General features: G+C 40.3%; 1 protein-coding gene across 1 annotated transcript in view; it reads right to left on the bottom strand.

Annotated features, from left to right (window-relative positions):
• Window positions 1-15,997, bottom strand: part of crocc2 (ciliary rootlet coiled-coil, rootletin family member 2) — a 55,479-nt gene that overhangs the window by 23,522 nt on the left and 15,960 nt on the right. The window contains exons 4-14 of the mRNA XM_026922789.3: window positions 12,116-12,283; window positions 11,902-11,985; window positions 11,670-11,776; window positions 8,155-8,299; window positions 7,382-7,488; window positions 6,675-6,881; window positions 5,035-5,131; window positions 4,292-4,381; window positions 3,966-4,115; window positions 871-1,070; window positions 108-290 (exon numbers count right to left, since the gene is read on the bottom strand). Of these exons, the coding sequence (XP_026778590.3) occupies window positions 108-290; window positions 871-1,070; window positions 3,966-4,115; window positions 4,292-4,381; window positions 5,035-5,131; window positions 6,675-6,881; window positions 7,382-7,488; window positions 8,155-8,299; window positions 11,670-11,776; window positions 11,902-11,985; window positions 12,116-12,283 (1,538 nt within the window). The remainder of the gene's footprint in view (window positions 1-107; window positions 291-870; window positions 1,071-3,965; window positions 4,116-4,291; window positions 4,382-5,034; window positions 5,132-6,674; window positions 6,882-7,381; window positions 7,489-8,154; window positions 8,300-11,669; window positions 11,777-11,901; window positions 11,986-12,115; window positions 12,284-15,997) is intronic.

Raw genomic sequence — 15,997 nt, 5'->3', positions numbered from 1 at the left:
TGGCTTGGCGCAAGGCTCCTCCGAGGACGACATGTGTTAGTGATATTGCTTGTAAACAAACACAGGCCGCAGGGGAAGTTGAGGTCCGGACTTGCGCAACAACGTACCCCCTCTCGGCTTCGGAGCGCTCTCGAGCCAGCTGCCTCTCCAGGTCCTCCCTCTGCTGCCGGAGGAGCTCTCTCTGCCTCTGGTTATCTACAGAAGAGCTCCTTAAATGCTCCAACTCTGCCTGATCACAGTTTAACTGGTGCTGCAGGGTAGAGAGCTGCTTCTCCAAATCATCCCTCTCACTGGAGAAACAGAAAGACAGAATGGGATGGAGAAATAGAAATAAAGAGTTGAGAATCAGGTCACATGTGTACGGATGGCTGTCTCAAAGCTACCATATGTCACTTTTCAGTGTTTCCAGGACCAGATGTGAAGTTAAAGCTAATGTCAGATGATCAGCCTCAAGAGAGTGTCTTCCCTGTAGAAACTCTCTTAAAGCCAGCTGATCTACATAGAGTAGGGGATTACAGGACATTATAGCCTATGGTTTAGCATCATCACACAGTCAACTCACCTCAAGTAGTTAAGTAGTCTCAAAGAAACTTGCGTATGGTTCCTGACACTGTATGACATAGCTAAAACAGCCATCATGGAGCTAAAATCATTCAATTCTGATTTTTTTATGGAATAACAGTATTACTGAGCTAAATAATGTAAGTGATGCTTTAGGAGGAACTGAAAGGGGACTCTTAGCTGTTAGTCACATAGTTAGATGAAAGAAACTGATTTCAGACTCACGATCTATCCTGGCAGTTTGACTACATAAAGAAGAACAGTTTAGTTAGGCATGCAGTTAGTTAGACATGCAAAGGTAAGGTCTACCTGGAGATAATGCCCAGTGAGTTGCGATATCTCTGGGCATCTCTGTTGCTCTCCTGTCCAGCCCTCTCCGCACGATGGTTCTCCTGCTCCAGCTGCTGGATTCTCTGCTCCAGCTGCCTGCGCTCAGCCTCTCTATCCTGTAGCCGATCACGCAGAGTGGCAGCCTGCTCCAGCGCAGCTTCCAGACGTTCCTGTAATTCCTGCAGTGGTGGAAATGCAGTCAATAATCTGTTCCATTCAGTACAAAGCATCTACTCAATCTCTAAGCACTTTTTAATAAAATATTGAATTAAGGATGCAAGAAGGAATTTTATCAAGGTAATTCTATCAAGTTTGGTCTCACTTTTTAAATCACATAAAATGTTAACCAACATGTGGTAGTATGAATATAGGGGAGAAAGTTTAGTGTCTTAGTAATTGTAAAATAAATTTTCATAATTCCCAATTGAATATGGTCCAGATAGTTTTTAAAATGATTTGTTGGTATAATGTACACTTTTCTTGTTGTAAGGAATATTGCTATGCTGTTTTGTATTATAATGTGTACTTGCAATTTGCGACATTGCAAATTAGTTTGACAGAGACTGCTGTCAGACTTATGCAAATTGTGTGTGTGACATAATTTCATATTCACTTCAAATATATATATATATACATTATATGGCCAAAAGTACTCCAAAAGTATTAGAATGGCAAGGCCAATTTGTTTGTTTTGCTATATACCTAAGAAATTTGGGTTTAAGATCAAAAGATGAATATGAGACGACAGATCAGAACTTCAGCTTTCATTTCCTTATATTTACATCTAGATCTGTTAAAGAACTTGGGTGTTTCTTGTTGCCCAGGTGTGCCCTGTTCGATTGATTGTTTAAACAATTAATTGCTCTGAATATCTACTCTTGGTTTGAGCCTTCAGTTTCACCTGTGAAGACTGTATTTGTTGTTAAAAAAAAAAGATAAACCAACAATAAGACCAAAGAGCTGTCCATGGGAAAAAAGCAAGACATTCTAAAGCTGAGAAAAGAAGGATAATTGATCAGAGCCAATGCACAAGCACTGGGCATAGCAAATATAACTGGAAAGTCCTGAAAAAGAAAGAAAGCACTGGTGTACTAACAACCAGACATCGAACAGGTCAACCAAGGAAAACAACAGCAGTCGATGACAGAATCATTGTGAGAGCTGTGAAAAAACCCAAACACAACAGTCAATGATATCCTCACAACAACCTCCACAGGGCAGGGGTGAAGGTATCACAAGCCACCACTCGGAGAAGACTTTGAGATGAGAAATATAGAGGCCATACTACAAGACGAAAACCACTCATCAGCAGTGAACATCGGAAGTACAGATTGGAATTCACAAAGAAATACAGAGATGAGCCCCACAATTTCTGGAAGCAAGATTAACTTCTACCAAAGTGATGGAAAGGCCAAAGTGTGATGAAAGAATGGATCTGCTCATAATCCAAAACATACAAGCTTATCGGTCAAGCATGGTGGAGGTAGTGTCATGGCTTGGGCTTGCATGGCTGCTTCTGGAACGGACTCACTAATCTTTATTGATGATGTGATTCATGACTGTAGCAGCAGAATGAATTCAGACGTCTACAGAAACATTCTGTCTGCCAATTTACAGAGAAATGCATCTGATCTAATTGGGAGAATTTCATCATGCAGCAAGACAATGGCCCAAAACACACTGCCAACACAACAAAGGACTTCATTGGGGGGAAAAAGTGGAAGGTTTTAACCTGGTCAAGTCAATCACCAGATCTTAACCCAATTGAGCATGCATTACCTCCTGAAGAGGAGACTGAATGGAGAAACCCCCCAAAAACAAACAACAATTGAAAGAAGTTGTGTTAGAAATGTTATTTACTTTAAGACTATCTGTTCCAATACTTTTGCTCACCTAAATATTGGCTGTTTCTGCCACCAAAGGTGCCATGTCCTAAGTTGTTTAACACATCTAGATGTAAATATCAGGAAATGAAAGCTGAAATTCTGATATATCAAAAACAAAAGAATTGACCTTGCTGTTCCAATACTTTCGGAGGGGACTGTATGTGGACACCTGATCATCACACCCATATGCACACAATTGTCTAGAATGTCTTTGTATGCTGTAGGATTAAGACTTCCATTCACTGGAACTGAAGGGCTCGAACCTGTTCCAGCATGACAATGCCCATGTGCACAAAGTAAGGTTCATAAAGACATGGATTACCATGGTTGGTGTGGAAGAAATCAAGTGGCCCAAGCTCTGATCTCAACCCCACTGTAAACCTTTGAGATGAATTGGAATGCTGACTGTGCACCAGGCCTTATCACTTGACATCAGTGCACAAGTTTAATAACGCTCTTGTGGCTGAATGGGCAAATCCACACAGTCATGCTCCAAAATCTAGTGGAAAGCCTTCCCAGAAGAGGCTGTTATAACAGCAAAGGGGGGGACCAACTCCGTGTTAATGGAATGGTGGTTTTGGAATGGGCACATATGGGTGCACTGAAAAAAAGGGAATATGTGTTCAGTCAGATTTAAAAAGAATTATTTATAGTTTACATAAAAATACTAAGTTTCTCATCAAAATGTGATTTTATTGCTTATACGAAATTTAATTTAAACAAGAATCTAATTTACTAGTTTTTACGGCATCTACTGAGTGAGTGTGATCACGTAGTATTAACATAACCCAATTACTTTTAAAAATCTTACAAGGATGTTGGAGCTGACAGTAAGAAATGACTACAGTATTAATTTAAGTTGATTAACTTATGTGTGGTGGGTAATGTTGCTGCCTCCCAATACCAGGGTTCTGGGTTTGATCCTGAGCTTGGGTGAGTATGCAGAGTTTAGTTTTATTCCAGGGCTTTGAAAAAACATGAGTCAATCATGTTGGCAGTACGAAAAAAAAATTGTGTTAATGCAACTCAGTTCATTCATGTGGAGCCAGTGAACATATTTGAATTAAGCAAATTCAATGAACTTTCTTTTTATTCAGTGTGTGATGGTCAAGTGAACACATACTTTTGGTCATATAGTGTATATGTCATCAGCTGAAAAATCTTCACTAGGGAATACTGTGTGTTGACCTGAGCTTGTGTCTGCCGTTTGGACAAAGCCCTTTGCACAGCTTTCAGAGTGCTACCACGCTGAGGAGAGGAGAGATGGACAGAGGAGATGGAAAGAATCTCTTCTCCTGGACTGTCTGAGCTGCTACTGTCCCCATCCTCACCTACAGCCTGTGAAGTAAAACAACAGCTGAACGCCAATAATAAATGTTACAATTAAATGATTTTTAAAATTCAGCTATTATTCTGGATGTGCATTTCACTTTTGAAAAACTACATGTTTGAAAATATAGTCACCAGCTCTATCTGATCAGCTAAGCAGTAATATGTATATCACTTTATTTAACCTGTTGGATGCTGTAGAGGATCTGCTGTAGACTGCCAACCTCACTGCGTAAGGTGTCCCTCCCCGCTGTGACCTCAGCCCGACTCAGTTCCTGAACAAATAATAATAACAATAATAATAATAATAATAATAATACATTTATTAATAACAACAAAATCATCAACATATTAAATTAGAATAAGCAAAACAAAAAAATAGTAAAATATAATTAAAGAAGTTCATTCCACAACAATTAATGTAACTATATTAACTATAAAGGGATAAACTCTAAAGTATGATGTCTTGTAGGGCTGTAGTCAAGACCACCATTGTAAAGTGCAAGACCAGGGTTTAGCCAAGACTGAGTCTAAATGAAAGTCAAGGTCAAGCCCAAAAAACATCATAAACATTATTCATTTACAAACTCTGAATTACTCTTTTGAGATCATTCACAGATGGTAAAAGAAAATGAAATCAGGGAAGAGACTAAGAGAGTGAAATGGGATCCCATGGCAGAGAAAAACTATGCCTCTGGGAAAAAAATTATTTAAAAAAAAGGTTTTGTTGGTGAAGTACTTTGAATAAATCTGATATTTTTGGATATTTTTAACTATAGATTTAAGAATCCAATAATCTTTTCACAAACAAGAGTCGTAGAAGAAGCAATGGAGTTTATCAGGAGCATGGGTTGAACACTATACGTCCTTTCCTTTCCTTTTTACCAGAACCTTCTATCCCTATGTCACATTCCCTGTAGAGTCTCACCGCCCTGTCCAGACTGCTCTGCAATGCTGCCAGGCTGCTCTCTTTCTCACTGTTTTGAACTCGTAGATGCTTCACTGTGTCCTCCAGTCCCTGGATCCTAAAAAGACATGTATAAATGTTGGCAAATGTACACATGTGCTTATACACACTGAGACCAACAAACTCTGTCATCCAATGCACATTAGCACTGTGTAAAGATACATTTAGCACTTCACTACTTGCACATAAAGAAATAGCAGGATTAAAAATTCACCTGACACTACAAAACGCACACAATCTTTGTTTTGTCCTTCAGATTAGTCAGCTATAATTAGCCAGGTACTAAAGACTACTAGTACTACCAGTTCTACCAGACTACCAAGTTCACCAGTACCAGTAGGTTTGGACACATACAGTAAACTAAGTGCCCAATAATGACAATGCATCATCTTACAAACCTGAGTACATTTAAAGCTCAGTTCACACAATTCAAAATAGTGCAGATGGTTTCTCAGTTACATTAAGTAAAGGAGCATTTATTCATCCCCTTAGGGGTCTCATCTGATTCTCATTCATTCCCCACCCCACCCCACAGCCTGCTCCGCTCGCAATTACAATCAGCAAAAAGGTCATAGGTCATAGAGCATGGAGTATAAAGTCCTCTCTCTTCATTGTACAACCATCACTGCTATACAAATCTAAATTAATATCAATAAGAGAAAGTCTAAATGTATTAAAGGACCCAAAGGTTCAGTCAAACCCATGGATTGAGTCCAGAAAATAATATTAAACGATCGTCTTAAACAAGATCATCACACTTTGAACAACACTACTCATCTGCTGACTAAAAGGAGCAGCTTCTACCACAGCTGTTTAAAATTTATTTATTTATTTTTTTTAAATAGAGGCATCAAACATGTTTATGTATGAACTCTCTTCCACTGTATCTAGTCCTCCCCTTGCTCTCCTTACATATCCATAGGCTACCCTTATATGATATTTGTGTTTATATCTCTCTGGACATTTCATAAATATTTCAACATTCAACTGTTGGTCAGGTAACCCTTTTGAAATATTTGACACTTCTTAACAATTACTTCAACATTCAACTAACAAGTATTTACCACTGAAAGACCCAGAGAAGGCCTGAGGATTTCTGGGAAATACAAATTACACATCTGTCTTTTTTTAGTTCAGTTTTATTTAATATAATTATCATGGTTAATGTGTTTATTCTGTGCAAGAATTGTAGTAATAATCCGATTTCCTTGTCATATTTAGTTGGAAATTATAGGGTTAAAAAGAATGATCCAATGAGAATTTTTCTCTTCATGGTGTCTAGATAAATATAGCCATTTGAGATCATTCGTTGGCTTTATTTCTTATCATGCATTAATAAATTTTCAATCACGAAGCTTTAAGTACGCAGTTACATCTGAGATCCAAACTCTTCACTATGTTCGTATAATACAAATGCACTATGTATGTTTGGTTATGTTATACCGATTGTAGTGAACATACATTGTGAATAGGATGTATAGAGTGTACTGTAGACCTTTACCTAAAATGCATAGTTCCAGTGGTATCTACCAAAAACTTCACCTATAAATAACGTAAGTGAAATAGCATGACCATGATGGTGAACAAGCTGTCACACAGACCTGGAGTTGAACTCCATTTTCTCTACATTGAAGTGGGCCTGGAGCTGCATGGCTTCTCTCAGTTTATCTCTTAGCTGTCTCTCCAGGGCTGACACCTCCAGGCCAGTAGAGGCATTCTGCTCGCTTACAGCAGCCTCCAGATTCATGCAGGCCGCATGTAGCCTCCGGCTCACTGATGCATACTCCCCACGCATGTCAGAAAGACTCCTGTAACCACAGATACACAAAGTCACACATTAGAGTATTGGGACAGAGCAATCACAAATTCTTATGTGACTAAAGATAGCGTGTGTCCAGCTTTTGGGTTCAGTGCACTCTCAGGAAATCACGTTTATAGCTGAAGGGAGCCAGATGGTCGAAGTTATTAGGCTCCATCTCGTGACCAGGGACCGAGCTCTTTGAACAGTGTCGTGTCTGAGTAAAGGCCTTGAACATTCTTGGCCATGTGTTGAGTAATCCTTATTATGGCAAATTACTCAACAATGATCACAGCATTTACACACAACACAGGCCAAGTCCTCATCCGGCTCTGATGGATGGCCCAGCATTAAACCATGGGGCACGCCAAGCATCACTTTTCCCACGAGTACCCCGTGAGCTGGGTGACCCCACTGACCCACTCAGCTTTGATCCAGGGCTGGGTCGGGGAGGGGATGGGGCTTGAACTGTAGAAACAGCACAGTTCTGGCAGCATGCCACACACTTACCTGTCAGCAAAAGCCCTGAGCTGAGTAAAGGTGCTTCTCAGTGAAGCAGCCTGGCGCCAGAGAGCTCGACCACGCGCCTGCTCACGGCTCAACCGGGAGGCGGTCACCTAAGGGGAGAGATGCAAGGAATTATAGATAGATGGGGGTTTTGTGGAGGGGAAGAGTGAATAGGTTTGTTGGGGAATCATCATATGGTCAGCAGATTTAGTCCTGAAGGCCCAAGCAATATGTCATGTTTAAATGTTTAAGTTGCTATTACAACAGCAGCCTCATACCAATACACTGTGTTATGTGTTATATTTAATTTAATGAATGCACATGCACATACTTGCACACACAAATGTATAAACATGTAAATGCTGAGGAATACACACTCCTTTCACACTTCTCTCTCCTTCTCCCATGCCCTATGCACATGCACATTCACACAACCCAAAAGCACACACGTGTATAGTAAAATGCGCTCTTCCTGACTGTACGTGGCCGAATACAACATTAATGTTGCCAGATGTTTGCTCACTGCAATGAATTCTTGCTCTCTTTATTTTTTCCAAATGACTGGAATGTTTTCACAGGAAACAACAGCTGAGAAAATCACAACAATGATTTAAAACAGTGTCCAGACTGACAAAACAGGGACCAGGCAGGAATTCCACAAGTTCCAGAGTTGAGTTTCATTAGGTTGGATTGAGGAAAGATTTTCCTTGAACTGTGGAACTGGTTAAAAACCATACAAAGCAGATCTTTCCTTCCTCTCTCCATCTCACTCTCACCTCCTGTTCCCTTTTCAGTTGCATTTCTCTCTGCTTGGCCTCTTCTTGGGCCTTGTGGAGGCTTTCTGTAAGGGCCTGGTTGGCTTCGTTGGCCTGGTCCAGTTGTTCTCGGAGCAGGGCGTTCACTTTGGTTAGACTGGAGCACCTGCGGTACAAACAGAGTTTCAGAATGAGGAAATCTCTGCCAGCCTGGCACTGCCACCTGCTAAAGTCTAAGCCATCAACTCCAGCTTCACACCACCCTCTATATGACTCCTACATTTATAAGCTCGTAAAGGCCTGCCTAACATTTAGCACTGCCAGCCACACTTACAGAGGGGAACACATATGACAGTTTTATAAAGTCCATGTCAAACTTGGGTATAATTGCCAGCAGAATTGCTCGTCACGTCATTTACAGCAGTGTTTACATCATCCATGGTAGTCTACACCCAGCTCCAAACAGCGGTTACTGCCAGCAAAGTAGCAAGTAAATGAAGAAGATGATGAAAGATGGAGAGAAAGAAAGAATCAAAGCAATGGAGATACACTGCAGATTGTGGATAAGTAGTGGACTCTTGCTAATCTGTTGTGATTCTGAGCACTACTTCTGTGATTAGCATCATAGCAATATGTAAGTTCAGGAGTCAAAGAATGTGGTTTGGGATCCAACAATCATGGGTTCAGTTCCAGCTGCTTCCATTATGTCCTTGACATGATTTGTATAGCTTTCTAAAGTAAGATTCAACCACTTTTCCAGTACTTTCAAAGTGGATAATTTGAATTATTCCAGTATAATACAGATAAAATATTTAAGCTTGATATACAGTCCGGAAAATACTCGGAAAGTACTGAATGGCAAGTCCAGTTCTTTTGTTTTGCTATACATTAAAGACATTTGGGTTTGGGATCAAAAGATGAATATGAGATCATAGATCAGAATTTCACCTTTCATTTCCTGATATTTACATCTAGATCTGTTAAACAAATTAGAATGTGACACCTTTTGTTTGAACCCAACCATTTTTCAAGTGATCAAAAATACTGTACTTCAAGAACATGTGACTGACAGGTGTTTCCTGTTGCCCATGTGTGCCCTGTTAGATCGATTGTTTAAACAATCAATAGCTCTGAATGTCTACTCATGGTTTGACTCATCGGTTTAACCTGTGAAGACTGCATTTGTTGTTAAAAGGATAAACCAACATGAAGACTAGGGAGCTGTCTATGGGAGAAAAGCAAGCCATTTTGTAGTTGAGAAAAGAAGGATAATTGATCAGAGCCAATGCACAAGCATTGGGCATAGCAAATACAACAAATTGGAATGTCCTGAAAAAGAAAGAAAGCACTGGTGTTCTAACAACCAGACATCAAACAGGTCGGCCAAAAAAATAACAGCAGTGGATGACAGAAAAATTCTGAGAGCTATGAAGAAAAACGTAACAGCACCAACAACCTCCACAGGGCAGGGGTGAAGGTATCACAATCCAACTTTCAAAGAAGACTTTGAGAGGAGAAATACAGAGGCCTTACCACAAGATACAAACCAGTCATCAGCAGTAAGAATCGATAGGCCAGACTGGATTCCGCAAAGAAATACAGAGATTAACCTCTACCAAAGTGATGGAAAGGCCAAACTGTGGAGAATGAAAGGATCTGCTCATCCAATACATACAAGTTCATCAGTCAAGCACGGTGGAGGTAGTGTCATGGCTTGGGCTTGCATGGCTGCTTCTGGAACAGACTCACTAATCTTTACTGATGATATAACTCATGATGGTAGCAGCAGAATGAATTCCAAAGTCTACAGAAACATTCTGCCAATTTACAGAGAAATGCATCGGATCTAATTGGGAGAATTTCATCAAGCAGCAAGGCAATGAACCAAAACACACTGCCAACACAACAAACAACTTCATCAGGGGAAAAAGTGGAAGATTTTAGACTGGTCAAATCAGTCACCAGACCTTAACCCAATTGAGCATGCATTATCTCCTGAAGAGGAGATTGAAGAGATAAACCCCTCAAAACAAATAAGAACTGAAAGAAGCTATAGTACACTCCTGGAAAAGAAGAATGGAAGAGTTTGGTGATGTCAGTGGGTCACCGGCTTGATGCAGTTATTGCAAGCAAGGGATATTCAACTAAATATTAAGTGTTATTTACTTTAAGATTATCTGTTCCAATACTTTTGCTCACCTAAAAATTGGGTGCTTTCAAAGGTGCATTGTTCTAAGTTGTTTAACACATTTAGACGTATATATTAGGAAATGAAAGCTGATATTCTACTCCATCATCTTATATTCATCTTTTGATCTCAAACCCATATTTCTTCAGTGTATGAAGGACTGTACATCAAGAGGCTTTAGTATAAATTTAAGAGTTTGAGGAAAGGCCATTAGCTACATTACATTTCATTTCATTTATAAGAAGTTGAATGATATTAGGTCCTGAATCTGAACTAATTTGCACTAGGTTTGCGTGTTTGGTCCTAGAATTTGCACTAGGTTTGCGTGTTTGGTCCTAACTGTAACCACCACAGCCTATAACTTTTTTAGCTAATTTAACAGCCAGGCCATTTATTGAAAATTAACTAAACCCTGAAATCAAGCATTTTAAGACTTTCAAGCATCTGCATGAGCCGTGCCTTCAATAAGGTGTTTGAGTTGCTCCAGTTGGACTAACCCGGAAAATAAATGCCAGCTAAATGTTGCAGTAGGGTTCAACCAAATTAATGACACTCAGCAGGACTTCACACCAACAATATAACTTACGAAATGCCAAATGCCATAAGTGTAAATGTAAATGTAAAGACTAATCCTGCTACAGCCATTGAATTTGACTTGTGAAAAGTCATTTCTCTTGCAAAGAGATGCTGGCAAAGCTACAGTGAATAAGAGTTCAGTCCCAGTTGATTTGCCCCACACACTCTGAGTGAAATGAGAATTGGTTTTGCTAAGCCTCAGAGCTGCGGGTTCTGACAATGGCACTGTGAGCAGGGCAGTAAAAGGAACGAATGCCTGGCAGGCAGGCAAGCCATAACTGCTTCAATTAAAGGTAAGCGCCACAGTAAATCACCTCCCTATAAAGGTCGGCTCTGGGAAGTGCTGTTAATGCACACTGGCAGGAGAGAAGGAGAACAGGGCCCCACTAACTGAGCTTGACAAATTGGATATTGAATATTTTTTCCTAACGTTAATACTTCTTGCATGTACTGGGAGAGGAATAAGAGAACTTCGGCTCTCCTTATGCTCCCCTAAGGCAGCACTCTTGCTTTTTCCCCCATTTGTTAAAGATAAAGAGGAAGCAAACAATAGACAATATCTCTGAGTATCTTCCTGTTCTTACTTTCTTCAATGAACAACTGTGCTGCTGCTCCAAACTCACAATTGCTTTCTTTCTTGTTTCTTTTTTGTCTGTTCTCACTCTTTCTCTCTTTCTTTCCTTCCTTCCCTCTCTCTCTCTCGCTCTGTCTGTCTACCTATTCCTTTCTTGTCTCTAATATTCTACAGCTGAGGTTTTGTGTAAGTGCTCACCTCTGCCGCTCCTCCTCCAGCAGGGTAAGTTTGCTCTGCGTGTCCAGGTTGTGTTCCTGCTCTGAGCGCTGGAGCTTCTGAGCTGAGGAGTCCAAGTGAGACTGCAGCTACAAACAAACAACAAAAACACACGAGTTCATAGAAAATACACCAGAACAAACTGGACTAAGCAACACAACTGAAAGGTGCAGCTGGAGGAAAAAGTAGAAGTAGGAGCTTTAATTTGTCATACCGAGAGACGTAGCTTTTCCAACTCGGACGTTTTCTCCAGCACCTGCTGCTCCAGATCTCCAGATCTCTTTTTGTACTGAAGCACCTGCAGTGTAACAACCGCACAGTGATAATAAACACAACAATATACAGAATTTGGTTCCAAATAATTTGATATGCAATGAGGATGTATTTGCTGAAGATGTAAGGATGAAGATTAGTGTTGCTTGATGGACCTTGGCCTGAAGTTTATGGACCAGCTGGGCCTGTTTCTGCTGGCTGTCGTGGTAGGCCTGCAGTTTGAGCCTGTACGCTCGGCTCTCCTCCCGCAGTCTCTGCTGCTCTGCTCCATACACACTCTCCTGGTCTGACTCTCCTGACTGCAGAGTCAGCATTTGCTCCAGCTGAAAAGACACACATGTACACTGAAGACACTCACTGGTAGATAGGTAGGTGCAGATGGGGATATACTAACATCAAGTACTGATTAAGTCTTAAGCAGCCTAAATTCTTTTATAAATATTTTCTTAAATGGTTATTTTATATGTTTTGCAATAGCGTATCAGTAGATAAGGCCATATCCAATTTTCAGTTTTCCAAAAATTCATAAAAGAAAATGTTACCGAGAAATGTTTATATGCCTTTAAAGAAAGGAGGTTATTAAGTAACGAACCACTTTTCAGATAAAGCGTCACTGAGTTTGGGGATACTCATAGTCTACAAAAGAACTGTGGCAAGTTCACCAAGATTATGTGTGGTGGCTCTGGCTTAAATCCCAAAACCACTAAGCTGCCACTGCTTGGTCCTTGAGCAAGACCGTTAACCCTCAACTGTCTCAAGTGTTGGATAAAAGCATCAGCCAGAGGAGCAAAATGAAAAAAGTAAAAGGCAGAGTAGTCACGGCAAATGTTGATTTGATAAAATGTTTTCTGTTTACTGCTTCATTCATTCATTCATTCATTCATTCATATGAATGCCTAGGGTCACAGTGGATCTGGGCATTTTAGCATTCTCAATCCACTTACCTGCAGGATTTTGGACAGTGGAGGGAAACTGGATAACCCTAAGGAAACCCACATGGACATGGGGAGATCATATAAAACTCCAAACAGACAGTAACCCATGCTCAGGATTGAAGTGGAGACACTGCAGCTGTGACACAGCAACACTACCCACAGAACCATCATGCCACCTTGCTAAACGTTGTTTACTATTACATACATACATACATATATATATACAGCGAGAGAGAGAGAGAGAGAGAGAGAGAGATGTTTCTTTCAGTTGAGCAAGGGCTCATGAAACAATCCTTATGCAGTTTGTTTTTTAAGGTTCTCATCCAGGTCATATTGAATGTCTCACTGAAATAATCCAAGGTGACTTTGACTTAATTGTGAAGATGTTTTGCCACTCTTCTGAGGGGCTGTTTCAAGATCATGACATAAACCTGCATACTGTAAATGTTAAAAAAATAATCCATATTAAAACACTACTTTTGTCAATTTTGTCAAGTTGGCATGATACCTGATTCAAGTGATAACTGACTGGCAGCTCAGTGTATTACTGGAGTCATATGATGGTGATAATGTCAAATGTACTCTGATTTACAGTCAGAGAAAATACTTTGTGATGATGTGTATTTATATATTCTGTCATATGCATAACTTTGTTATTATAGACTAACCCGTTACATTAAGGTTCACTTAACTAACATTATGTATTGCATTGGCTGATGTTAACAAACCATAAGTAATGTTATCAGATGTTATATGATCATGAAAGTAACAGAGTAAGTAACGTGTATTAATTGACATTTGTTTAAATGTTAATGAATTGATATTAACGAATGTTTACTCAAACTACAACTGAAATAAGATGTAAATAATGGAACTTACTCAGACACAGTTCTGAATTTTGCCAGTTAACTACTGCAAACACGTTCATTAGGGTGTTGTTCATATTTCCCATTGTGGATTTACTTTTACCAATTGACGGTATCAACATTGTTTAACTGAGGTGCTGGTTAATTGGTTATTGGTTTGTTTATTCCATCCATCCATTTTCTTTACCATGTATCCTACACAGGGTCACAGGGAGCTTATCCCAGGGGACTCAGGGCACAAGGCAGGGGACACCCTGGATGGGGTGCCAATCCATCACAGGGCACAATCGCACACACACTCACACACCCATTCACACACTATGGACAGCTTTAAGATGCCAATCAGCCTACAACGCATGTCTTTGGACTGGGGGAAGAAACCAGAGTACCCAGAGGAAACCCCTGAAACACGGGGAGAACATACAAACTCTGCGCACATAGAGCTGAGGCGGGAATCGAACCCCCAATCCTGGAGGTGTGAGGCAAACGTGCTAACCACTAAAAAAATTCATTCAAATGAATAGTTACATTGTTAATATTGCTTATTAATGCTGAAGTTCATGGCTTGTTAAATGTTAATTAATGTGTTAAATAATGTCAGTTAAGTAAACCGCAATGTAAAATGTTACAGTGTATGATTGATGCTGTTAAACCTATGTAAGAGTGTATTACAGCAGGTTTTTAGGTCAGTGTATGTCACCTGACACTGCTTGTCATAAACCTTTATATATGTTAATGTAAGTTTAGGACAGTTGTTGTGAAGGACTTATGTAGGTGTCATATAGACTTACAAATGCTACTCTTAAGTGTTACCAGAAAGGTTGCCAGTTACCAGAAAACATAACCATGTGTGTGACATTGTGTGTGTTTACTAATGCGTTATTTATTCAGTGCCAGAGCACTGAAGCTGGTCCACTACAGAAATAATGCATGGATTCTTGCCTTGACTTCCAAGCTCTACTTGTAGGTCTTCAATCTCAACGTCTCTTAATCTTCCCAAAGCCCAAACCCCCCTCTATACCTCCTCCCCTTCTCCCCCAATCCCCAGCCTGGTGCCAGACACCACGTCCCCACTAACACAAACCACATGTTCCCCCAAACACATCAACAAGCTAGCCCAGCTGGCTAAAACAAAGTGAAACAGGGGGAGAGAGAGAGAGACCCCTGTATTCCTACACACACACACACACACATAAATGCAAAGCTAACAGCTAACATCACCCAAACTGCTGGGCTGACAACACCATCCCCACCCAGCCTCATCTAGTGCTATTAAGCTGTGTAGCAGTCTCACTAAGAGGCTTGGACAATAGTCCCCCTGTTCCTGCCTGGAGCCAAAGGCTTCCCGTACCTTAATAAAACATTTTCAAAACAGGCGTTCTGAGAGCTTTTATTCCATTCACTACAAAGAGGGGTGAGCGTGCACCCGGCTTTGGGCGGTTTTTCGGGGTTCAGGGCTCACGAGGGAACAGGGGCCTGTTTTACAGTCCGTTGTTAAGGTGACAGCTTTTTGGGAGCACGCAGGGAGTGAAAAACATGGGCGGAGGGCAAGAAGGAGAAAGGGAGAGAGAGGGAGTGAGAGAACGAGAGAAGAAAGAGAGAGAACAGCTGTGTTTAAAAGCTCCTCTGGAAACAGCTGTGTGCAACACTATCGATTATGTGTCTTTTCAACTATTTTGGCGCAATTATTGGCAACTTGTAGCTGCGGTCCACAGAAAGGCAACTGGGTTTGTTTGATTTGAAAACATAAAATATATGACACTCATGCACACGCTCAGCATTAAAATGTTTTAAAGGCATACGGGGTCACTGCTGCTGTGTAGATCCAAGGAGACTTTAAGCATCAGGAAAACTTTAAATGCATTAATATTTGCGCTTCTCTGCAAAGATATTTAAAGGACATGCAGAACCATTACGGGAATGCAGTCAAATCTTAGAGATCAGCATTGGGACTGCATCCATTCTTTGTTAAAGTGAGAGTTTTGTTGAAATACAGTGCGCTTTTTGATTTATTGAGTGTATTTAGGTTCTTCAGGGACAGGCAGCAATATGCTTCCATGCTACAAAAGTACTAAGTCTTTTCTCTTTCTCTTAAATTGTTCATTGCCTGTGGCTGTTAATACATTATTAACCCAATGAAGCTTTCAAATATGTGATCTTGGACATGTCCTTCACTTAGATTACTAGAAAGAACAAAAATATAGATGCTGCTTTAGATCAAGAGTTATGGATCATG

Source organism: Pangasianodon hypophthalmus, chromosome 2 (genome assembly GCF_027358585.1).
Source record: "Pangasianodon hypophthalmus isolate fPanHyp1 chromosome 2, fPanHyp1.pri, whole genome shotgun sequence".
In the NCBI taxonomy this organism is placed as follows: domain Eukaryota; kingdom Metazoa; phylum Chordata; class Actinopteri; order Siluriformes; family Pangasiidae; genus Pangasianodon; species Pangasianodon hypophthalmus.
This window is presented reverse-complemented; position numbering and strand designations above follow the sequence as displayed.